Source organism: Abrus precatorius, unplaced genomic scaffold (genome assembly GCF_003935025.1).
Source record: "Abrus precatorius isolate BTA unplaced genomic scaffold, Abrus_2018 Scaffold8, whole genome shotgun sequence".
Classification (NCBI taxonomy): Eukaryota; Viridiplantae; Streptophyta; class Magnoliopsida; order Fabales; family Fabaceae; genus Abrus; species Abrus precatorius.
Genome location: NW_020874428.1, coordinates 30943747 through 30970140, shown reverse-complemented (window position 1 = coordinate 30970140; position 26394 = coordinate 30943747). Strand labels below are relative to the sequence as shown.

The 26394-nt window shown below is 27.0% G+C and overlaps 5 protein-coding genes across 8 annotated transcripts; 3 read left to right on the top strand and 2 right to left on the bottom strand.

Annotated features, from left to right (window-relative positions):
* Positions 1-1755: 1755 nt before the first annotated feature.
* LOC113847123 (prostatic spermine-binding protein-like) lies at positions 1756-3831 on the bottom strand. Of its 2 annotated transcripts, none has more exons than XM_027476009.1 (2): positions 3218-3831; positions 1756-2264 (listed from the first exon to the last, which is right to left on the bottom strand). In XM_027476009.1, the coding sequence occupies exons 1-2, from the start codon at positions 3548-3550 to the stop codon at positions 2043-2045; spliced, it is 555 nt and encodes a 184-aa protein (XP_027331810.1). In that variant the 5' UTR covers positions 3551-3831; the 3' UTR covers positions 1756-2042. The 2 variants fall into 2 exon arrangements, with proteins under 2 accessions (XP_027331810.1, XP_027331809.1); XM_027476008.1 differs by having other exon boundaries at positions 1765-2267; positions 3218-3826.
* Positions 3832-7843: 4012 nt separating this feature from the next.
* Positions 7844-8444, top strand: LOC113848046 (cell wall / vacuolar inhibitor of fructosidase 1-like). Its single transcript, XM_027477408.1, has one exon. The coding sequence runs from the start codon at positions 7902-7904 to the stop codon at positions 8442-8444; it is 543 nt and encodes a 180-aa protein (XP_027333209.1). The 5' UTR covers positions 7844-7901.
* A 2211-nt stretch (positions 8445-10655) lies between these two features.
* On the top strand, positions 10656-11216 carry LOC113848055 (cell wall / vacuolar inhibitor of fructosidase 1-like). The gene has a single exon (XM_027477421.1). It carries the CDS (start codon positions 10677-10679, stop codon positions 11214-11216), a length of 540 nt encoding a protein of 179 aa, XP_027333222.1. The 5' UTR covers positions 10656-10676.
* Positions 11217-15999: 4783 nt separating this feature from the next.
* LOC113847895 (cell wall / vacuolar inhibitor of fructosidase 1-like) lies at positions 16000-16740 on the top strand. Its single transcript, XM_027477222.1, has one exon. The coding sequence runs from the start codon at positions 16055-16057 to the stop codon at positions 16607-16609; it is 555 nt and encodes a 184-aa protein (XP_027333023.1). The 5' UTR covers positions 16000-16054; the 3' UTR covers positions 16610-16740.
* A 6274-nt stretch (positions 16741-23014) lies between these two features.
* On the bottom strand, positions 23015-25887 carry LOC113847120. 3 transcript variants are annotated; one of them, XM_027476004.1, is made up of 5 exons: positions 25867-25887; positions 25105-25758; positions 23823-23967; positions 23590-23685; positions 23015-23098 (listed from the first exon to the last, which is right to left on the bottom strand). In XM_027476004.1, the coding sequence occupies exons 2-4, from the start codon at positions 25583-25585 to the stop codon at positions 23637-23639; spliced, it is 675 nt and encodes a 224-aa protein (XP_027331805.1). In that variant the 5' UTR covers positions 25586-25758; positions 25867-25887; the 3' UTR covers positions 23015-23098; positions 23590-23636. The 3 variants fall into 3 exon arrangements, with proteins under 3 accessions (XP_027331805.1, XP_027331804.1, XP_027331806.1); XM_027476005.1 differs by lacking the exon at positions 23015-23098 and adding an exon at positions 23208-23409; XM_027476003.1 differs by lacking the exon at positions 23015-23098 and having other exon boundaries at positions 23141-23685.
* Positions 25888-26394: the final 507 nt, after the last annotated feature.

Below are 26394 nucleotides of genomic sequence, written 5' to 3'. Positions count from 1 at the left end.
TTATGGAAGCTTGACACGTATTATGATTTCATGAATCTCGTCTTGTAATACCGTTTTTTTTTTAACAAAAAACGAGCATTGAGAAATCACTCCAGAAAAATTAAATTTTAATAAAAAGTTTATAAAAAATAAAAAAAGCCTATGATCCCTTGGCCCACATACCGAATAGTACAACAATCAAAATCACGAATGAGTCTTGTTTTTTCACATCACGGCTCAATCAAAAACAACTCTTCATGAGTGTAACGGTTCTAATGAATGACACACGTAAACAGTTTTACTCTTCAACAACTTATCCCCTTCCGCATGTGAGCTTCTTTGTTACGAGCTGATTGATACTCCTATTTCAGTGGCTTGTATACAGTTTTCTAATATTGTAGGCAGAAAGCAACGCAAACCAGGGCCTAGCGCTGCCTAGGGCATTACACCAGACCCTCTTCGGCCAACTTCAGCACCAATCAACCCTAGACTCCACTATAACCAAATTAAAACCTAATTATCATTAAACTATTTTTAAATTGAATTATGTATAATTTAAACTTCTGATTCTGTTAAATAATTAAATATATCTATTTTTAAAAGTATGCAAAAAAAAACTTTTATTAATTTTCTTTTAATTTAAACTTTCATTATTTTTTGCACCCTCAGTTTTAAAGTATGTTTGGAAAGAAAATTTTGAAAAAGTAAGAAAGAGATTACATATTTCAAAATTTAAATTTAAATAATTATATATTATTGATAATAACAAATACATAATTAATATATTAAATTTATATCAATATATTAATTTATATGTTTTATTTTTAAAAAAATATTAATTTTAAATATATTTATTTAAAATATAAAATTTACTTTTTCCTCTTCCTTCTTTTAAAATTTCTCTTCTCAAACAACCTCTTAGATTTTTAACGATGAAAACAAAACAAGAAATAATTTAAAGAAATAAAAACAAAAGTACAATAAAATTTTAAAAGAAATGAGATTATTATTTAAATAAATCAATTGAATTTTTATTTTGAAAAAAAAAATTGATATTTTAATTGATTAATTTTACATAAAACATAATTTAATCAATTTATTTATAAAATTAAATAAATCATAATGATTTTTTAAAATTAGATAAAAAAATTCGGCTAAAGAGCAAATTTGCTAAAATGTATAAATATTTTAACTCAATTAACTTAAAAAAAACATAATTCAAGTTAAATGGATCAAGAACGTAATTAATCCCAAAATTTAAATGCCTCACCCCTTTTCAGTAAAAGACGGCAGAAAAACATTTTCCAATTACAGTGTACACAATGGACACAAAAATGGGGAAATTAATTTCGTGCGCGCACAAAAAAGATGAGTTATGTACGACAGGCAATCAGTACTCACAAGTCCAACATATGATTGCATGAAGGACCAAGAATAACAATACACTTCATAACATTTTTTTACCCCAAAAATATACATTCTTTCAAATACATTTTTTGTTAAAAAGAACTTTATTATTAACTAAAACTTATTAAAAACATGAATCTTACTTCTAATCTATTTATTTTTATTCATACTTCTATAATTTTAATAAATTTCAACTAATAATATATATATATATATATATATATATATATATATAAAATATGTTAAGAAGTCTCCTACTAACACTCTTCTTGCATGGGTTGCCATCATCATGTAAGAAACAAAAAACGGTTATGCAAAATCAGAGGAGATCTACCAACAATTTCAGGGTAAGAAATAGTAATGCACAAGATCTTCCGACCTAGAAAGTACTTAGAAGATAAAATTCAAGAGTGCAAAATTTGTTCTACCACATGTTTTAATAATCCACTGTTGACTATGCACCGACCTGACAAAACTAGCAAACCTAATAACACTTCACCATAAATATAAATATAAATATAAATACAACAGAGCAAGAAACAATTCCACGAACCTAATTATCCTTTCTGTGAAATTTGTTTAAGGACATAGAGTGAGATTTTGACCTATGGTTGAGTAGATAGATCCCCAACCAAAGAATGGATCAATTCATAATTCTATCGCTTAGAGGGTCTCTCATCGTCTTCTCCTCCATCATCATCATCTGAATCATCTTTATCTGACCTCTTTCGTTTAGGTGGAACCTCAGCCTTATCATCATCCTCATCATCTTCACCTTCATCTTCCTCCTCACCATTCTCCTCCGGTTCAAAATCACTCGATGCTTCCTCCTCCTCAGCAGTGCCTAAAGGGCGCACAAGGTATTCTGTTCCCAAATCCTCCTAAAAGTTTTTTGTGTCAGAGTAGTTCAAATGCCAAAAGACATAGTAGCAAAATAGAAATATACTTACAAGAGAATGACCTAAATACAATAATGGAGCAACACATTAGATGCAGATAACTAAAATGAATGTCCCCTGTCTTCATTTTCAAACTCGCTTGCGTAATGCAATTAAAGATGACCAATTATGTAAGACTGGTCGAGTTCTTTTGACAGAGACTCAAATTAATTATCAAACCCCACATCATAAGACAGAGTTGCTGAAAATCCAAGCAATCCAAACGATGCCAATAAAGGACCCAGTCCATTCATTATAACAAGTGAACAGGATTTTTGTTTGTTTACCCCAGATGGTTAGCATCAATGATACAACAAGAACAAATCACAAAGCAAGATAAAATATAAATGAACTATAAAAGATCAAACAAAGAAGAATACCAAACAATTGAGCATACATAAAAAAAGAGTAAAGTTTCTTGGGCTCAAAAAGTGAATTCAAAAGTGTGCTACTACTTAATGAATAAGAAGATTCAGATGAACTAAGATATGGCCTCTCCTCTCTCCTTTTTCAGTCGGTACTAATCGTACTGATGCACGTAAGTCTGAAACAGAAAGAAAAATAGATAGCTGTAACATCACTGAACATTTGTTCCCGCAAACAGATTTACTATTACTGTAACCTATTATGATCTAAAAAGGGGGGAAAGTCAGAGAAAGCTGCAAGGTCTTCAAAAATAATCATAAACGGTTAAATGAACATGCTAGAAAATACCCTAGCGTAGAACATATTAAAAATTTCATACAAAAAATAAAAAGCGAAATCAAACGAATCAAGTGAAATTCTATAAACAAAATATAACAAACAAAACAATCAAGAATCCATATTTGTGAAGCCTCCAAAACTGAAACAATTTCTGCAAATTAGGGATTTAACAAATCTGAGTAAACTACCTCTTCGTCGTGCTCCTCCTCCTCCTCCTCCTCTTCGTCGTCGTCGTCGTCATCGTCGTTATCATCGTCGTCAGGATCACCACCGCGCTCACCATCACCTCCTTGCTCTTCTTCGTCCTCGTCCTCATCTTCGTCGTCACCGCCGGCAGGAGCATCATCCTCGTCTTCATCGTCGTCGTCGTCTTCGTCGTCTTCGTCTTCGTCCTCGTCGTCGTCTTCATCATCTTCTCCATCTTCTACTTCATCCTCGGATTCATATTCATCGTCGTCTTCACTCAAAACCGTGACCTCGTTTTCCTCAATCTGCTCCTTCAATTCGTCGGTGGCCTTCATCTTCGAATCCAAATGACGCAGCACTTTCTCCTCCAGATTCCGAAAACGGGGAAAAAATCGATCGAAAATCGAGCACGGAGAATAGCGAAGACAGTGATGTTAGCATGCTCTTCGCCTCGTTCTCCCAGTTGCTCTGCAGCACTCATCTGAGCCGTCGATACATGAGTTCACACGGATCGATGACGTGGCAATCGATCGGACGGTCAATGTAAAAAGTTTTGCATACCAACGGAGACATTGTGATTGAGCATTGCGGCGCTCGCTGCTCACAATATTTCACAGTCACGTGTGTCACGTGCTGCTGAAGCGAGCGGATCCAGAATTAGGGTTTTCTTTTCTAGCCTCATCTCCGGAGCTTTGATTCCTCCGGATCCGGACCCGCCAACCCAAGTTTTCTGTTGCCAAAAATTAATTCGGGTGGACTAATTATTATTACTATTATTATTATTATTATAAATTTATATATAATATAAAAATATAATATCAATTCTTAGGATTGAATTAAAACGATTATTATTGAATAATTTATATTTTAAAAATATATTTATTATATTAAAAATGTTTTTAAATAAAAAAAACTACTTTAAAATAAATCTTGAAGATTAAATATTAACAAAAATATATTTTATGAAAATAATCTTATTTGAAATTTTTTTATAGAAAGTAATTACATTTGAGTTAAAAATATTTTTATCATAACAATTTTAATTCTCAAAGTACAAATTTTTTTACATGAAAGTATTGAACTCAAACGCATAGATAAATATGTGAATTTATTTAAAATGAAAAAAAATTAAAAAAAATACACACGTGTATAAGTCTCACATTTAAATATAAAAATTGTAATTTATGATAATCAGATTAAAATCACGATATAGTTATAAAAGATACACTTCTTAATTTTTAGTTATACAAATATTTAAAATAGTGTAAAGAGTTTAACCTACCGGGCTCATTTTAGACAAATTTAAAAAGTCAATGCTTAATTATATTTACTTGATTTATTTTTTAAAAATATGCAATTTAGCGTATGCTTTGATATATGTATTTAATTTCTTTTACTATTAAAAAATATAAAAGATATTACAATATTTACTCATATTATATCATAAGTTGTGCTCATTTTTGGAGAAAGTGTCGCGAAATTTAAAATGTTTGATAATTTTCTTGTGAATTCTGAATTTTATTGTTCTCATTCCTGATTATTTTACTGTATAATATACCAACAATTAAATATTATTCCATTAATTAATGTGAACTGATTTTCCTGTATAATATATGAAAATATTCCTTTATAAAATTATATATTAAATATATTTAAAATTTAATATATATGCTTGATTATCTTTCATGCCTTTTGATCTATACTTTTCGTATTAATGAATGATTGGTTAAAACAGTATATACTTAATTATGACTAATAAAAAGTGTTAAATTAAAAACTCATTTGAAAAAAGTATTATATAGACTAATCTTAAATTAATCATACACTGAATATTTTTTAGTCCAATATCTATACTTTATAAGTTTGGTTAGGAAAAACCTCACTGGCCAGTTCTAGCCTATTGTGAAAATTCAAGGGAGACATGTCACGTTCTCGTAATTCATGGACCGTAGAAGTCCTTTTTCCTAAAGCTAAGCAACATGTTTGCTTTATTGCATATTATATCACATAATCGATCATCCTAATCCTATCCCACATTCACTTACCAGAAGACTTTGAAAGAACTATACAGTCAGATAACATACAAGTAAATGCAAGGATATGACAGTTTCGTGTGTGCAGAAAACGCATAATGCATCAGAAGTGCAAGGAAAGAACCCCTCTGTGTGCACCAATTCCATTTTTGCAACCATTCTTCCTATGGCTGTATAGATCAAAAGTTATCGATCATGGAGTTGAGGGGGGAAATGCACCCCCTCCACTTTTTATAAACCCTTTTAATTTTAATAAACTACTATTAATAATATAATTTTTTAATATTTTGCATTCCGTAAATTTTATGTTTTTGCATTCTTTATAATTTTTGCACCGCTTTATCTTAGAGTTCTGATCAGCTATTGGCTGTCTACTTAATGATCCAAGCAAATATCAAATACAATATATATAATTTACTAAAGTTTCATTTGGGAGTTTGGAGAAAAAAAAAATTAAAAGAAAAAGGAAATTAAATTCTCTGATGTTTAATTTAAAGTAAAAGAGAGTTTAAATATATAAATGATATTATTGGCTTTTATATTTTTTTCAAAAATTATAAAAATTAAAAAAATTTCTTCTAAAAATTAATATTTTTAAAAATTAATATATTTTAAAACTATCAGTTTAAAAATTATATTTATATTTTATATAAATTTTTTAAAAAATATCACTCTAAAAATTAATATATTTTAAAAAATTAATTTATTGTTATTTTTTTTAAAAATAATTTTTTATTTTTTAAATTAACATCACACTTTTTTAAAAATATTTATTTTGTTCCTATTTCATTCATATAATAATTAATATGAAAAAATATTCTAATAGATTAAAAAATTTCTAAAATGGAAGAACTCACATGATTAAATTTAAAAGAATTTTGAGAGGTTTAGAAAAATTTTATGACTATTTTTTAAAAATTAATTAACTTTTAAACAGCAAATAAAATTCTTTAATCTATCTTTTTTTCTTTTAAATATAACTCTTAAACATATTTTAAATTTTTTGGATTGTCTAACTATTTTTTTTTGTTTGTTTAAAAACTTCAATGCAACTTAGTGTAAGGATTTCATATTTATGCATGTAATTAAAAACAAAGCCAAAAAATATGATGGCAATAATGGCATCTTGCTGTCTTCGCTCGAGCATGAGATACGCAACCATAAATTTTATGTTTCAGCACTTTCCTTTGTAATAAAATAGTGCTAATTGCATCTCATCGAGTACGAGCCAATCATCGTATGCAAATACAGCCGCAAACTAACACTGTGGACAATTTTAATTAAAAGAAATTGTATTTATATTGCACATTTGTATAATTTTTTATACAATAAGAAGATATATAAAAATTAAAGGAAAAATGTTATAAAAAGCATTAAATACCTTCACTTGTGCATATAAAAATTAAGATAGTGGAAGAGAAAACTCATGGAGTGAGTTTATTAATTTAATTTTTCAGCAAAGTTAGTAATAAATTGTATTGATTAATATATATATTATTTTAGACGTTGTTAAAATTACTTTTAATTAATAATTATAATTTATATTTTATTAGAATAGAATCAAATTCGCTTAAATCTACTTTTCATACAAATTAAATTAGGATCTTTGTCATTACTTGTGATACAATATGCATGTTGAGCTGCTATAAATTAAAAATTGCAAGGTCCTCATAGAACGGTGGGTATTGAAGCACTTAAAGCAAGCTTGAATGGAGAGAATAATTTTAAAAGATCATAGTTGCACATTCTTAATTTTAAGTTATACTAATCTAATTCATATAAAAGGTTGTTACTGCCTCTGTTTTTTTTACACTTTAATTACTGTAATTTTTTATTTTGTTATTATCTTACAAAATTAATAAATATTTAACATTTTATTTATAATTTTTTTATAATTATTATTTATTTGATAAAAGCATTAAACAAGAAATTTTTAATATAATAAAAATTTTAATAATAATTTTTTATAAAATTCAAACCTTACATCACAGATAAAAAAATAACAAATGTACTAGTTTAAAAAACCATTTATATATGTTGAAAAGAATAATATTAGTAGCATATTTATAAATATTATCTAAAATTTATTAAAAAATAAAAAATATAAGAAAAAATGTTAAATTATAAGTAAAAAATATATATAACATACTTTAGATTATTATGAATAAGAAAGAGTAAAATCTACGTTATCCTTATAGTTTTTAATAAAATTTATTGATAATTAAGAATATATTAAAAAAGATGTTAAAAAGTTTATTATTAATATTTTATGTTAAAAAACGTATATTAATCTTTATTAACCTTCTTTTAACATATTTATATTTAGAATTTATTTATTTTGTCAAAGTTAACTTTTAGTAATTACGCATTTTTACTTGATCTTTTAATAATTAATTGTCACTTTTTTTCTCTCTCTCTCTCTCTCTCTCCGTGATCTTTTCCTTCATTTTGTATTTAACATCCCATGGTTGATAAATTGTTAATAGCCCTCTTCCATTGGCGAAAAGTAAAGGGAGACGGGGTCTATTCATCTGATCCTATCTATAAATTGGCCTAGCACAGCATTCCATTCTTTAAAACAAAGTCGTCATATCATATAACTCATTACTTCTACTACCTACCATATATCATTGATCTCTTTCAACTATTAACAATGACAAACTTGAAGCCCCTAATTCTTAGCTTCTTTCTTCAAACAATTCTTCTTATGATTTCAACACCAGGAAGCCACTGCAGAACCTTGTTGCCAAATGATGAAAAAACGATAGAGAACACTTGCAAGAAAACACCCAACTACAGTGTTTGCCTTCAATCTCTAAAGGCAAACCCTGGAAGCTCTGGTGCTGATGTTAATGGGTTGGCTCAAATCATGGTCAAAGTGATGAAAGCAAAAGCAAACGATGGGTTAAAAAAAATCCATGAGCTACAAAGGTTGGGAGCAGGACCGACGCAAAGGAAAGCCTTGAGTTCTTGTGCTGACAAATACAAAGCAATTTTAATAGCTGATATTCCACAAGCCACTGAAGCTCTGCAAAAAGGTGACCCCAAATTTGCTGAAGATGGGGCAAATGATGCTGCTAATGAGGCTACTTACTGTGAGAGTGACTTCTCTGGGAAATCGCCCCTCACCAGTCAGAACAATGCTATGCATGCTGTTTCAGCTGTTACTGCAGCTATTGTTAGACAATTGCTCTAGTTGATCAAATCTATGCTTGGGTTAATTAATAAGTTGGTGTTATGTATGAATGCTATTAATCAGTACTTTAATGTAGTTATAAAATGTTGCATGAAAAGAAAGAGTAACGCCATATTTTCTTATAATATTTCTTTTAAAAATTTTGTCGGATTTATTACTGTCAATTTTTAGTGTTAGAATTTAAATATTTAAAGGGAGTAAATTTTTATTAAAATTTATTTGTTATATATATATTTCAAATATTTTTTTTTATTTTTAAATACTTAAATTCAGTTCTAAAATTTGAAGTAAATATTTTAAATATTTAATAAAATAAACAAAAAGTAAATATTCTTAATATTTTAAAAAATAAAATTTATAACAAGATTTAGAATTACGGGTATGTAAAATCCAATCCATTCTCGCGAATTTCCAAAACATTTAATTTGTATAGACACAAAATATACTTCCCTGTAGCTTATAGTTTTCATAAATAACAATGAAAATTTTATGTTCCAAAATGAAGTGGGCTATTATGATCCTTACAAAAATTTGGATTTTTCCCTTCATTCATTATAAGAGAAAGACAGGAAGCTACGTTTTAAGAAGAACTTTATCCTTTCGTGTATTATAAAAAAATAAAAATGAAGAGAGACCTATGTTTATCCTTTTTCAATTATTGGTAATTGGAAGCAGGTATGGATAGGCATAGGCCGCATAACCGATGTTTTGTTCTTCTCCTTTCCCCTCTCACTAATGCCTGTCTCATTCTTCTTTACAAATGGTGGGGTTGAAAGAAGTGATATTGTGATAAGATCAAGTGAACCAAAATAATCTTTGGATTGTTTTGTCCTTTTCTGGTGTTCGTTGCTTTTTAGGCTGCAGATTGCGTTTTATTAACATCTAAGCACAACTCTTCACCATAGCATCTATTGGCCAGTGATCATTTAGTCACACTAAAGCGACACGACCCCTGAAGAAGCTTTTACATGAGCCTTACTACTTGGGCATTAAATTTGGCTACATTATGCAGCCATTTCATTTTTAACTGTTTTTCCAATTTTCACCAGCCAAAATCATGTTAGACAACAATGTTTATAACTAAAGAATTAATTCTCACACTCTTATTTTTAATCCAAAAATTATATTTAAATAAAAATATATAATTCAAGCTAAGTTATATTCTCTGTTATAAAATCTGTATTCGATTAAATTCACGGCAAGCCATGTACACAAGTCACTCATAAAAGAATGTCCCTTGTGCAAGCTGTGAGGTTACGTGACTCGTCTTGTGAGTTGTGATTAGGAGAATGTCCATTTTTTGGACCAAAAATCAAATATAATATTAGCAATTAAGCATTCATTACTCACGTAGGCACGACAGCGAAGCTGGGACCAATCATGCTGTTAAACTGTCCATTCATATGTAAAAAGGAAGTTTTTTACTTGTAAACAAATAGGAATGGCTAATCATTATTTAATCAAAATTATTAAATATTTTTTTATATTTAAGATAATATATATTTAATATTTAATTTATAAAATGATAATACATATTAAAATTTTGTTAAGATATATGAAAGCTCAAACAAACAGCACCAACCATACAAGATAGTTTTGTAGAAGACTAACTAATCAGATCAATGACCAAATTAACTGTTAAAATAGTTAGTCTAATTCCTGAATTTGATAGTTATTAGTAAATTTACTTTCTAATACTTGACTCCAGATTGACTAGTATTCGTCAAAATGGCAGGTCCTAATATCAAAGATTGAAATGAACAATTATTTTTCAATTTTAAAAGCTAATTATTTTGTTCCTTATTTCAAAAACCAACTTTAACAATACTCGTAATTTTGAAAATTAGATAATATATGAACCTTTTTACTCATATTTCAAAATGCATGCATACCCCTCCAAAAAAATTTTGCAGTGTGTAATACTATGGTGGTTCCACCAAAACAACACTTACAAATTTGCAAAAAATAAAAATTCACTTGACTACATTTGAGTGATTGGAACCATATACCACTCAATAATCTCTCTCCCTACCTTACGAAAATGCTATAATTAACCAAAACAAATGCATATTTTCAGCTCCCTAAGCAAGATAAAGCTAACCCGGGGCCAGAAACAGAATCACTTTCTTGCACGGCACAATATCTGGCACAGCTTCTGAACTATAAAAAGTCTCAACAAAATTTTCAGTTCCCTACTTGTATTATATTATTTTCTTTCTCATTCTCTAAAACATGAGAAACTCGAAGCCGTTATCTCTCATCTTCTGCACTCTACTTTTCGCCACAATTTCAACCCCAGTAAGTAACCACAAAATTATCCCTCAAAAGGAGACCAATCTGATAGAAGAAACTTGCAAGCAAACACCCCATCATGACCTCTGCGTTCAATACCTCTTATCTGACCCGCGTAGTTCCAATGCAGATGTCACAGGGTTAGCACTAATCATGGTTAACGTAATCAAAGCCAAAGCAGACAATGCCTTGGACAAAATCCACCAACTGCTTCAGGAAGGATCTGAAACTGATCAAAAGGAAGCACTTATTTTGTGTGCTGGTCGATACAAAGCAATTCTGGAAGCTGATGTGCCGCAAGCTGTTGCAGCTTTGCAGAAAGGGGACCCAAAGTTTGCAGAAGATGGTGCAAATGATGCTGTTGTTGAAGCCACCTCTTGTGAGAATAGCTTCTCTGGGAAATCACCACTCACTTATCACAACAATGCTAGGCATGATGCTGCAGCCACAACTGCGGCTATTGTTAGACAATTGCTCTAGTTACTCAAAGGGATTTATTTATGCAATTTAATGTTTATATGTTATTATTTATGTGACGTTTAATAAAAGTGCTATTAAGTTAACGTGTCATTGAAATGTAAAATCGTGCACTCTCGTTGTATCGGGTTTCTGAAACACGTATTGTTGGCAGTGCTCTGTTCAAAATTTTCAACCCTATTTTCCCATGTCCTTTCTCTGTTTTTGTTTTCTATTTTTGCTATTCAATTATTGGAAAGTCGTTGGCAGCATTTAGGTATGTGATTTATGATAGGAGGGGAGTATTTAGCTATGGGCCTTTAGCATCCTTCTCTTGTCAAAATTAGAGTTTGATCTAGATAATTTTTAATGTTAACTTTTATGGTGTACATTGACAGGTTAATATTAAATTTATAAATAAAAAATAGCATCAAAAGTATGAAAAAGTAAATTTAATTGTTGGTTTTAAAAATTATTATTCAATTTAATCATGAGACTGGTATAACTGCGAGCTATGCACAAGATTATAAAATGAAAGCATGACAAAAAAAATAAAAATAAATAGTATCTAGAATTAAAAATAAACAAAAATTAATTAAACGAGCATAAAATATTTATCTATTTTAAAAATTAAAATTAAGTACAAATACATATCGTCAAGAATTTTATAATCAACAAGATTAAAATTAATTTTGTAAATACGTAAGTAAGAATGATATAAAATAAAATTATGCAATTAAAGAGTCCCAATAAATTTTAATTTCTCAGCTTTTCATTTAATAATAAAATAAAAAAAATATTTTTTTAGTAAATCAACTTTTCATATTAAATAAACAAACTAATTAATCACATTTTAAAATATTAAGAAATCATATATATATATATATATCAACAAGATGCGTTTACAAATTGAATGAACGATAAATGCAATTTATGCAACCAAACACTCGCATGAAATTCGGACTTATCACATCACTCAATAAACAGATAAAACACAAATTTTAATAAATCAGTTTTCAACACTAAATAAAAGAAAGAGACAATCTTATTGTAAAATATAAAAAAAAAACCAGATATGTTTGATTTAACTAGTACTTTTTTTTACACTCCATCGGTATTATTAAAATTAATATTTTTTAGATAAATAATTAAAACATATTATATGACTATTTTTAAATTTAATAAAATTCAAATATTTTTAAAAAGGAATAATTTTTTAATAATAATAAATATTTTATAATGTTAAATAATATTAAAAATAAGGAAAATTGAAAATACAAAATAATATTAAATTAAAATCAATATATAATTTAGAATTTGTTTGGCATAGTTAAAAACTTATCTTTAAAAATATTTTTGTTTGAAAATATTTCTAAACACATTCTTATTTAAAAATACAAGAAAAAATAATTTCATTCAAAGATTAATACTCATAAATAATATGACAAATTAATATATATAAATATACTACAAATAAAAAGATAATTAAAAAATAGTCAAAATTAAAATAAATTTAAATATTGTCATGTATAGTCAAATAGTTGCATGAAACTTCAACTTGTCTTAACATTGTACCCACCTCTCATTTAATAACTACCATTACAAAACAAATAAAAAAAACACTAAATTGATTTTTAATACTAAATAAACGAGAAAATAATATTATTTTAATATAAAAAATTATATATATATATATATCATGTAAAAACTATAATTTAAAAATAACAATAAATTAAATGCATGTAATAATGTTTTTCTTAAAATAATATAAAAAATACCATAATTTATTACATTAATTTTTCTTAACGTTTGTTGAACAATAAAATATAATAATTTAAGATATTGTAATATTTTATTTTATTCTAATAATTCAAATTCTTACTTTGCGAAGGTAATGAGTCAAGAATTTTTAGAATTTAATTTTTTTTCATTATTTTTGCTCATACTTTATAGTATTTTTAATATTTTATATAATTTCAATAATTTTTATTAAAAAATTTATATAAATTATCTTTTTGAAAATTAATTTATGTAAAATTTGTTTACTTATTTTATATGTTATAATTTTAATTTTTATACATACTTTTTTATTATAATTTATTCTAAAAGTAAAATTTAATGGTAAAAAAATGAAAAAATAATTAGAATCTAATATTAATACTGTAATAATATTTGTACACGTGAATATTTTTTAATTTTTGATCTATATTATTATTGAAAAGTTAATAAATTAATTTTTTTGAAATTATATTAATTTTAATAAAAAATATTTTTATCATTTAAATAGAATTTATATATTATTTTTATTTATTTATTTATTTCAAACATTAAATAAAATAATATTATTTTAATATATATTAAATATAATATGAAGTAAAAGTTTAACATTCTCTTTTATTATTGTCTCTTAATCTAACTCATGTTTTATATTTTTTATTCTATCATATTTACTGTGTCGTAAACGTTATCTTATATGGTCAAAGAGTCATACAAAACTCTTAACTTATGTCATCTCTCATACTTTTTCATTTAATATTCACAATTAAATTATTATAAAAAAGTTAAAATATTTAAGTAAATATTTACAGTAAAATTTTATTGAAATAAAATATTTATTACATTTTTATAACTTTAATATAATAAATATTTTTTTAATAATTTTTTTATATTCTTAAATTCAGTACTAAATTTAAGATTAAAAAAATTAAAAAAATACAATTCGAAAATAGCTATAAATTAAATAAATATTAAATACTATTTCACATGGTCAAAGAGTCAAACGAAACTCCAATTTATCACGTTATTAAACAAATTTCTCATTTAATATCCATTATTATAAAATAAATGAAACATGAAAAGTTTAGTAAATTATTTTTCGACATCAAGTAAATGAAAAATCAACGTTTCTTTAAAATATAAAAAAAGAACGTCAACTATATATGTTATATTAAATATATTAATTACACTAAATATAAAAAATATAAATTTAAAGAGTTATAGATTAAATCAACAGTAAATGCTATTTAATGTGGTCAAAGGATCATATAAAACTCTAACTTCTTAGTCAATCTAATTAATCTCTTATTTAATAACCACTATTAAAAAAATAAAACATAAAAAATTAATAAAATATCTTTTAGCACTAAATAATAAAATAATTAACATTATTCTAAAATATAAAAATCACATTATATATATATATATATATATATATAACAATTTTATTAACATTATTAAGGTTGATTTTAAATATCTATAGATAATGACTTTTTATTTAAAAATATAATATTTATTATTATTTTATTTTATTAAGATAATAAATAGTTTTTTTCTGTAAAAGTTTAATCTTATTTTTTCCATAAAAGTTTGATCAAGTTAACTTATAATTAATGTTAATTTCAGGACTAAATTGATTTTTACTTATTTTTCCCCTTAATTTTGTTAACTAATTGTGGGTTAGAAAATTATTTTGGTTTGTCGAACCTCTAGAAAGTAGAAATGGAAAGGCTCATCGAACCGACAAAATTTATGGATACTGGTTCGTCCTTTTGTTTCTGTCGTTTAATACCCGTTTAGGTTGGAATGACCTCACAGAGTTTAAGGACGTTTGGTTCAATTTCCAAGTAGGGGACCCTTTGGCAGCAGCTATTGGTGAGGGACGATCCTTCGTTTGGAACCTCGACAAGCTTTCCCATTTTGTCTTTTCCTGTGATCCCAACCACAAGATGCGAATCAAATTATATAAAATTGATTCGCTTTGGAGAGCCAAGTAATTGTCAAGTTAAAAAGAATTACCAACTAATATACAATTTTTAATCATTTAAACCAATTGTTTTAAGATTTAAAATGCATTCCATATTTAAAAGTAATTCTTAATAGGTCCTCTTTTGTCACTGATTTGATTCAGGCTACGAGCAGTGGGGAAAATGTTCAAGCATGTCGGCATAAAAGCAATTAAAAAGTGTTCAATGGCAATATAGAGGGTACAGAAAGAATGATGCTATGCTTGTTATTAATAACAAGACAGTTGATAACTGTGACTCTTTGAATTGAAGCTGTGCTAATTATGGTTGCTGTTAGTGTGTCTTTGTGCAAGGATATATCGATGGCAATGCCTTGATCTTTATAGAAAACAAGATAGGGGTAGCACATGTAATCATCAAGATCTTGTCTTCAATGAACGTAATCTCAGTTATGTCCTGTGCTCCCTCTTTTCTTTGATTCCCAAGGAAAGGGTTAATGAACTACATCATCTCGAAAGATCTCTAATTTGTCATCTTACAGGGGTGGCAGTGGGAACACAGAGGAAGATGTGGCACTGTTGGGAACAAAAAAGCCAGCTGAAACAAGATGTCCGTGATACAAGGAGGATTAACCTTAACATCAATGTGTTGACGCAATTGCATTGGCACTTGTAGCCCATGTTTACAAAAAGCAAACAAACAACACACCTGTGACAATTATTATATCTGAAAAGACCACAGGAAACTATCGAGTTTATTTATTTAATTTTTTTAAAACTTTTGTGAGATTTAATTTGTTTTTAATTTTTTATTTTAGTCTATAGTTTATCTAAATTCATTACTTTTGATCTCTGTTGATGGTATAGTTTCACTAAAAATTAAGATGTGATAAAATATTAATTAACCAGGCATCGTTAAAAGATAATTGAAACAATTTTTAAAAAATTAAAATTAAAATACACCCATGTAAAGGGTCCCATGAATTTTTATTTTTTTCAATTAGTAGCAAACAAATCTCAATTTTTCAACTCAATCAACGAGCAAATTAACCTCACTACCCTTAAATAGCAGCCAAGAAAGAACCTTGGTCATTCACTCCCCTACCAATCACAAGAGAAAATGAGGATGAGCTCACTCTCCGTGTCCTCTTTTGCAGTCCATATTCTTCTTCTATCCTGTGTTCTTTTCACACCTACTCAATCCTCTGATGGGAGTGAAAATGAGGATTTGATAGACCAAATATGCAAAAAGACACCCTTTTATGACCTCTGCAGTTCAATCTTACATTCAAATCCTTCAACCCCCAAAGATGATCCAAAGGGCATGGCACTCATAATGGTGAACGACATTCTGGCAAATGCTACTGACACACTGAGTTATATTGAAGAGTTGATCAAGCAAACCACAGACCGACAATTGGAGCAACAATTGGCGTTCTGTGCTGAGTCTTACGTTCCAATTGTGAAATACATTCTCCCACAAGCTGCTGATGCCATAAGACAAGGTCAATTTGGGTTTGCCAGTTACAACATATTTTATGCTGAGAAGGAAGTAACTTCTTGTGACAAGAAATTCTCTGGCTCAACTCAGTCACCAATAAGTGATAGAAATAGCATTATGCAGAAGCTCGTGGACGTGGCTGCAGCCATAGTTAAACTATTATTGAATGGCTGATTTTTTCCCCTCCCCTTTCTACCCTAATTATTATTAGTGCTCTAATTCTTGTTCCATAAATAATTGCTCTTAGTTAGATGCTTGGGTTTGTATACAAATTCTAATGTGATATAATTATGGGTACTTTAAAGCTGCTGTATACATATAAACCATACTTTTTCTTACAACTTTTGTTGTCTTTTATGAGCCTGGTTTCCCTTTAAATCAAAATAGATTATTCGACGATTATGTATTTAGTCTTTCAATCAACTTTTTCTAATAAAATAAAATTTGTTAATTTTAATCTTTATAACTGAATTTAAACACTAAAAATAAAAAAAATTAAAGATGAAACATGTTAATGTTATAATTCTGAAGTTTTTGTCCCTTCACCTAGTTATATTAGACAACCTACGGCACCTAGGACTACGAATATGTTTGTCATGGATTTGACCATGGGCCAAGATCTTGGTTTTCTACAGTGCTACCCTTTTATCCTCCTATTGTTGCGATACCATAGGATAGGATAGCATAGTCTCATAATTATGTTAGCAAAATGAAATTGGAGTAAGAAAAGTGGGTCTGGAACTGCAAACATTGCTGAATTGCGTTTCACTGATCCAGAACTTTCTTTCGTTACGGAATGGAAACTGAAGTGTTATGTTATAGACATCCAATTCCTATCTGATGAAGATTGGTTTGTCAACATTTTCTTAATTTTGTTTGTCGGATCAGTGATAGATTGAAGCAGTCACATGTGAGATCACATGCCTAGCTATTCCTTAACATGCACAATAGTCGGTAGAGTCCAAATTGGAATGATGGCTTCTCTGCCGAAACTTGCAAGAGCCACACCTGTCTTTCAAGTGCAAATATATGCATTGTTTTCATGGCTCGTAAGAGATGGAATGAAATGGGTTCACCATGATGGAATTTGTCCCTTCCCCTTTTCTTCAATTATCTTATTTTTCTTCTTACAAATGGAGTGAAAATTTATTATGTTTTGTCATAATGTATTTAAATAATATATCAGTGATTTAATTTTATTATATTTCACTCGTCATTTTCAAAACGCAACTAATGTCCCATGCCTTACTGTTTTTGTCTGAACAAGGAGAATTTCTCTTCAGAGAAAAGGATAAGTCCCTTTCATCGACCATGTGTTAGAATAGAAATATTGCACAATATAAATAAAATAAAATGTTTTGTGAAAACAAAATTGGGACAACAATTTTTTAAAAATTTTAGGATATATTTTTGAGGTGTGTGTATAAAACAATGATTCTTAACATATCATGTAGTATTAATTTTTAATATTTAAATAATATAATATTTAGAGATGAGTTTCAAAAGAAAATATATTAATATATTTATTTTAAAAATAAAAAATTTAATGATTTAATTTAAATTTGTTAAATGCATTTATCTTTAATTTATAGTTTAAAATTTTAATATTAATAGTTTATTTTAAATTTTATTATTATAAACTAATAATTGATACCTTTACAACTACATCAATATTAACATATTACTACATTTATTTTTACAATAATAAATATTAATAGTTTAATTCAAATCACTTGAATATATTTATCTTTAATTTACAGTTTTAAATTTTAATATTAATGGTTTACTTTAAATTTTATTATTAGAAACTGATAATTAATACTTTTACAACTACATTAATATTAATAAACTGATATATTTATTTTTACAATAATAAATATTAATAGTTTAATTCAAATTTGTTAAATATTTATAATTTTAAATTTTAATATTAATAGTTTACTTTATTATTAGAAACTAATAATTGATGCATTCATAGTTGTATTAATATTAACATATTAATACATTTATTTTTACAATAATAAATATTAATGGTTTAATTTAAATCAGTTGAATGCATTTATCTCTAATTTGTAGTTTTAAATTTTAATATTAATAGTTTACTTTGAGTTTTATAGAAAAATTTACTTTCATAACTGCATTAATATTAACATATTAATGCATTTAATCTTACAATAATAAATATGAATAGTTTAATTCAAATCACTTAAATGCATTTATCCTCTAATTTGTACTTTTAAATTTTAATATTAATGGTTTACTTAAAATTTTATTATTAAAAACTAATAATTAATACCTTCACAACTGCATTAATATTAATATATTAATGTATTTATTCTTGCAATAATAAATATTAATAGTTTAATTCAAATCAGCTAAATACATTTATCTTTAATTTACAGTTTTAAATTTTAATACTAATGTTTTACTTTAAATTTTATTATTAGAAACTGATAGTTGATACCTGATTAGTGAAGAATAATAGAATGAATAAATAATAGAATGAATGAATAAGAATTAAAGAGTTTATATATTCGAAAAGTCATGTAATAATAGAATAAATAAGAATTAATATAGGTTTGTATATTCGAAAAGGTGCAATATTTAAGTTAATTTTGAATTTTAATATTAATGGTTTATTATTTTTACAATATTTAAGGCATTTTTCAGTTTTAATATTAATTTTTATTTTAGATTTTATTATTAGAAACTAATAACTAATAGAATTAATATGAATTTATATATTTGAAAGGTTATGCATGTTACATTTTAAAATGTAACATGAATAATTAATCTTTATCTTTATATTCTTATATATATAAAAGTAGATGGATTTTGGAGAAAAATTTGCCTTCACAACTGCATTAGTATTAAAAAATTAATGCATTTATTCTTACAATAATAAATATTAATAGTTCAATTTAAGCCAGTTGAATGCATTTATCTCTAATTTGCAAATTTGAATATATTAATGGTTTACTTTGAGTTTTAGAGAAAAATTTACATTCACAATTGCATTAATATTAACATATTAGTGCATTTATTCTTACAATAATAAATATTAACGGTTTAATTTAAATCAGTTAAAGCATTTATCTATAATTTGCAGCTTTAAATTTTAATATTAATGATTTACTTTAAATTTTATTATTAGAAACTGATAATTAATACATTCACAATTGCATAAATATTAATATACTAATGCATTTATTCTTATAATAATAAACATTAATGGTTTAATTTAAATCAAATAAATGCATTTATCTCTAATTTGCAGTTTTAAATTTTAATATTAATGATTTATTTTAAATTTTATTATTAGAAACTGATAATTGATACTTGATTAATGAAGAATAATGGAATGATTGAATACAGATTAATGGGTTTATATATTCAAAAAGTCATGAAACAATAGAATAAATAAGAATTAACATGAGTTTATATATTTGAAAGGTGCAACGTGTAAGGTCTTTTTAAATTTTAATATTAATGGTTAATCATTCATGTAATGTTTAAAACAATTTTGAATTTTAATATTAATATTTATTTTAAATTTTATTATTAGAAATTGATAACTAATAGAATTAATATAGGTTTATAAATTTATAAGTTTATGCATGTTACATTTTAAAATGTAAAATAAATAATCAAATGCTTTTAATATTGTAAATACAGTTATATGGACAGACGTAAACTATTTAAAAGTAAGAAACAAAATCTATTTTATTTGATATATATATATATATATATATATATATATATATATATATATATAAAGAAAAATACATGTTATTTGTTTGAAATAATATTATTCCAAAATGGTACTTACTATTTCAATGTTTTCTGAAATACGACATGAGAAAGTTGATTTGAGGATAATGATTCAAATAATTCATTTGTGATTTTCTTTTGAGTTTATAAATAAAAGTCAAGTCAATAACATGTAGATGATTTTGGTCGATGAAAAGTTGAAGCTGTTTTAGATTTTTTTAGTTGAAGTGTATAACAACATATCTTAGTTTTGATTCCACGACGATGCAAATTTCACACTTCAAAATTTCTTAATACTATTATATCATTCGATCTTTTACACATGAGTTGAAGTTGAAGATTTGTGTTTCTATTATATTATTAAGAAATATAAATCAATCTTCTGGCGCGTGCAATGAAACTTAATTAGTAATTATATCCTTGAAGCTAAGATTATTTCTAGAAACAATATTAGTCAAAAGGTATTCATACCAAGATTATTTTTGACTCTTTCATATAGTAGGACACCTTTTAAGTTTCAAAAAAGACAATTTTCAATTGTTCTTTCTTTTGCAATAACAAAAAAAAAAAATCAATCAAGGTCAATCTCTTAAGTATGTTGGGAGGGATGACAATAAGTAAGGTATCCGATGAGCATCTACAAAATTTACCCAGAATATGTAGAGTATTTACTCGCTACATAGGTACGGATATAGGTGTGGGTAAAAACTTGCAAATTTTAATGGGGACGGGTGCGATATCGGTATCTAAGTACTCACCCCGTCCCATACCCGCATATATATATTTGTGTGTGTGTATGTTTTAATTTTGTTTTACAACTATGTATTGAATTTTTATATTATTATACTACTTATGTGAAGTTATATAAAATTAATATAAAATATATTTAATAATAAAGTAAACCAAAAAAATTATTTTGGTTAATATTTTTAATAGAAAAATTTATTTATTATTTTATATCATTTAATTAGGCTAATAAAATTTAATTATTACATAATTAATATGAGATTGACTTTTTAAAAAAAATATTATTTATATATGACACACATATAAAATAATTTTCACACAAATATTTTTGTTAATAAAATTATATTAATATTTAAATCATAAAATGAATGATAAATAATAAACATATTGTAAATATTTTATAAATTTTATAATCACCTACTATTACTGTAAATTTATTATTTATTGATAATATTTAAATTTTATTTTTATATTTTAATTTAAAATAATATTTTCTTATACAACATGTGCATTACATGCACAACTATTAAATCTAAATAATACTATTCTTACTATTTATTTACGTTCAAAGAAGTTTTTGAAAATATATAAAATATAAAAAATTATTGTTAATTCTTATTTATTAATTTTTTCTTCAGATAAAAAAGTATAATTTTTTTTATATACACATATTTCTTTATTATAAAATTTTATTGTGGCCATTTATTTTTTATTAAAATTCTTTCTTTTAAATTTATATACATTATAAATATTTAATTCATTAAAATAATTTTTCAAAAATTTATATTTTTGAGAAAATACTTTTTTATAGTACATGAGTTAAAAATACTAGTATTAATATATATATATATATATATATATATTGTTTTTTAAATTTATTATTATATTATTTTTTTAAAACGCAGGTATAAAGATGGGTACTATAGTACCTTACCTATTGCCATTCTTAAGATTTTCCTTCCAAAACTATTTTTTTCTCGTAGTCAATTATATCTAGTAGTCTTTAAAGTAACCATTCAAAAGAAATTAAAGATCTTTATACAAGATTGTGATTGAAAAAGTACAAAAACTCTTATAAATGTAGTGTACAAATAAATCTTTTAAAATTCAAATTAAGTTTATTATAAAAATAAAAACTTTATTTTTTAATTAATGCCAATATAATTTTTTTTATAAAGTTATATATTATAATTTTTTGTTTTAAATAATTAATATTTTTATTGATAATAATATTAGTATATACTAATTAATTTTAAACTTTAAAATAATTTAAAATTATCATACAAATTTTATAAAATATTTTTTATTTTATAATTAATAATTATAATATTATATTATTACATAATAACTTATCCGTTCGATGCACGGGTGACCTTACTAGTTTACATAAGAACAATAAGATAGGAGGGATGGAGAAACTAAATTTCAGAGGGTCACAGGAAAGGGGAAAAGTGAATTACATAAAGTGAATTACATAAACCAATATTGTTCATTTGAAATGACACTAATCAAAGTGAGTAACGATTTTCAGCTTTTGTTTTTAAAGAACAGTACTTTATAATAATGCTTAAAAATAATAATAACTATGTAATTGTTTTCACAAAAAGGTATAAGTGTTAAAAAAAATTAATACTTCTCTTAATAGTTTTAAAAAAATTTCTATTAATTTGTCAGTGGGTAATTAATTAAACAAAATTTCTCCTAATATATAGGTCACAGTGTGATTCTAACGAAAATATTTTTCTCCATTTAGTTAACTTTACCTCTTTTTCTCATGATTATAGCATTTACGTGGTACTTTTTAATCTAATTTGATCCACGTAAGCGTGCCGTCTCTCTAATGGTGATTTCTCCGTTTGGCGCTTTGTGTGTCAGCGTTTTTTGTTTTTACATTCAGCTTTCTTCCAACTTGCAAGGGGTATTATACAGTAAAACATATGGTTTTTGTGTTTGGTTAGCTTGGTTAGTGAGTTTGATACAATCTTCTTTCTTCCAAATGCGTGAGTTAATAAATTTGATGAATAATTAATTCTACAAGTACATAATTCACTTTGTTGCTATTGTATTATCACTTCCTCAATCAAATGAATTTCAGCTCCCTCTTGAATGCTCTTGTCATGTCTCCCAACAAATGTCAATTTCAACCTATGTTTCATGAATAATCATAGAAAGACACGCTACAAAATCATAGGAATGGCATTACTTTCTCCCTCACAATTGGAAAAAATTATATTCATACACTTAGTTAGTTGTATACACCTGATGAGAGCTAAAAAGGGAAAAAGTCAAAGATTACCATGGGTAATGTAAGAGAAGGATAGAGAGAAAATAGAGGTAGTGTAGAAGTGTAAGAATATCACAAATCATACTTCATACACAATGATCAGGTGATTACAGATGGTTGCAGAGCTTCAAAAGCAAAATCTCCTTCAACGAGTGTATGCAACAGGCAGTTGCTGAGGAACACCACTATAACCAACACAACTAAGGCAATTTAACTCACCCTATCATTGAACAATTTACATACATACAGAGGATAATAAATTGCCCAACACAAAGTCACGTTAAAATGAAATACATTAATATATGAAAGACAAGAAAAAGAGCTTTCTAAAGAAGAAGATGGGGCACAATACCATATGACACTGACAATGGCATTCTTCTTGTCATTTTTTCTGCATTATTAACCTGAATCTCTTCTCAGTCTTACACCAGTGACTTTCCTTACAATTCTGCAAGGTACCATCAAGTAAAAATAATGATATTACAAGGTTGCCACACTAGTGTTAAATTCTTTATGAATGATATAGAAAAAGAAAGAAATGTGCTGAGAAAAGAGGTTCGATGAACAATGTGCATCTCAACTTACTTGTGAGATTCTAAACCGGGTGAATTTGAGTCAGTGGAAGATGGATTGAGTTGGTGTTGAACATCAATGAGACCACCCTCTGCTCCTCCTGCAGCCACAGGAGATCCTTGGAAACTTACCACTGAACTTTTTCCGGATGACATACCTGTAAAGAGAACATCTTGAAAGTGAAGACCACTTGGAGTGCATTGTTCTCATGAATTCGATTCCCATATTGCATATTAGGTAACTTTATACCAAAAACATTGGATGATTGATTCATAATATAAAGGGAATTTGTAGACCATAAAATAAAAGACAGAGTGTTCTCAAATACGGGTGAAACATAATCAGATAACTGGAAATAGAGTAATCAGAACATTTTGATGGCCATCTTGTATGCTAGAAAAGTGTATACACAAGAAATAGGTGATTTATTATAATGCCAATTGTTTTACACATCAAAGAGGAAATAAAGGGCAAATGCAGCTGTTTGATTCCAATTATCCATCAAGGGAATGGAAAACGGTGATCATGATTCTCTCAGTTGTTAGTTGGGAAAGTTGAATCATTATTTAAATCTAAATAACCAGATTGAACCACGAGGAGTCAAATATAAAGAGAAAATATTTGGGCTGGTTGGCAGCACCAAATACTGAGTGAACATACATACATGATATTAGAAAAATGGAAGGGACTGAGTAGTCTTGAAAACTTTGATTAACAGTAAAATTCCTTGATATCGTCTTTAAATAATAAATAATAATTGGACTGTGTTCATTATTTGAAAGTACTGTGTTTTAAAGTTTTTTTTTTTTTTTTGTTTGTATTTTCCTTTTTCCTTTTCCCTATTCATAGTAAAATTGTTCCATAGCTTGACTTTCCAACCTATAATTGAATAAAGAACCATAACTATCATTAAATTATGAACAGAAATTTAACATGGTGAAATTCATGGGATAATACTTAACAAATATAAACTTCAATTATCTCTAGACTCTAGTTTATAAATACTGATGTGAAGAACTATATTCAATATGTAGGCTTTACAAAAAAGATGATTTTTGATGAATTCACCAAACATAATACTGAAGTAATAATCATGCAATTTGGTGGCCTAGCTCAGAAAATAAGACCAATATGCATAGGAGGCAATGAAATTGCAGAATCCAAAGGTAGCAAAAGAATACCCAACCCAACCATGAACCATTAACAACACTTCCATCAATTATATCATTTGAGCAGAAGATTAGAAAAGAATATGCATATGCACATTAAAAGTTACTTTTATTACAAATATTACCTTGGAGTATTATCACAATACAGAAGACGACAGTGAAAACCATGGCAAACATGCTGCTACTAGAAGAAGAAGAAGCTTTAGCAGCTTTCATCTTCTTCAAGGCTTTCATGCGCTCTATCCTTGCACGCTTTAACACGGCAAGTTCAGTAATCTCCCTGATTAGCTTTTGGTCAGCTGCATCCAATGATGGAGCTCGTGGTGGCCTTGGAGGTTTTGGAGCTTTTTTATTACTGGACTTTTTACGTTTCTCCTTTACTATGGTATTCTCTTCATATTCCACTGAGTCTTGCCCCAACAACTTGTTTGTCACTTTCACCATGTCCATTGAAACTACAGTTAAATTTGACTCATCATAGTATACACAAGCCACTTGTTTTGTATTACCTGGACTAGATACATTCCTTGAATCATCTTCAATTACTACCAACCCACTTTCAAGATCAACTTCATCACCCTCATCCTTGACACTTCTATGATCCATCTCAAAGACACAAAACTAATCCAACTTCTCCTTGCTTGTTACCCTACCCTACAAAATTAGAACAACCCAAAAATGTCTTATAAATTGCCTCCAGGAACTAAATCTTTGAACTCAATCCATAAACCAAAATCACTTTCTTCAAAAAAGAATGTAATCCCAGGATTGGACTGGCCCTGTACGATAACAAGAAACAAAATTCAATCAGTAACACAAAACTAAAATTCTTAAAATGGTCTTCTTCTAATTAGTAAAACCGCTTGGTACTAAGAATTAGTAAATACCCAATAGCATATATAGTTACATAGCAGCCACATATGATGAACCATGAAATAAAGATAACTGGGCACCCATGAAATTGGAGAAAGACATAAACTTTGAAACTAGCTTGAGGTAGCCATTGTGATAATAAAAAGGAACATTGAAGTGGAAAGTGAATAGCTTGAGGGAAAGAGAAGGAACCCAAGATCCGATGAGAGACAAAGAACATAAAAGATGGATTTCACAGCGTTACCGGGAAACTACCTCACTGCAAATCTAATTAAAATTTAAAATCTCTTTCTTTTTTTGCACTGCCAATGCCAAATCCATGTGGTGTCTTAAAAAAGAACAGCATATTTATAGTACAGAGCGAAAAAACTAGGAAAGGAAGGAGCAAAGCAGAGCCGCGCCGACAGTTGGCAACACTGCATTTTCACTCCTTTAACTCATTATTTTTGTTTTAATTTTCTCTTTTTTCTGAACCTTTTTCAAATTTGTCACGTGTGTTTGTTTTTCCATCATTAACACTATTTTTATTTTCAGTAATGCTA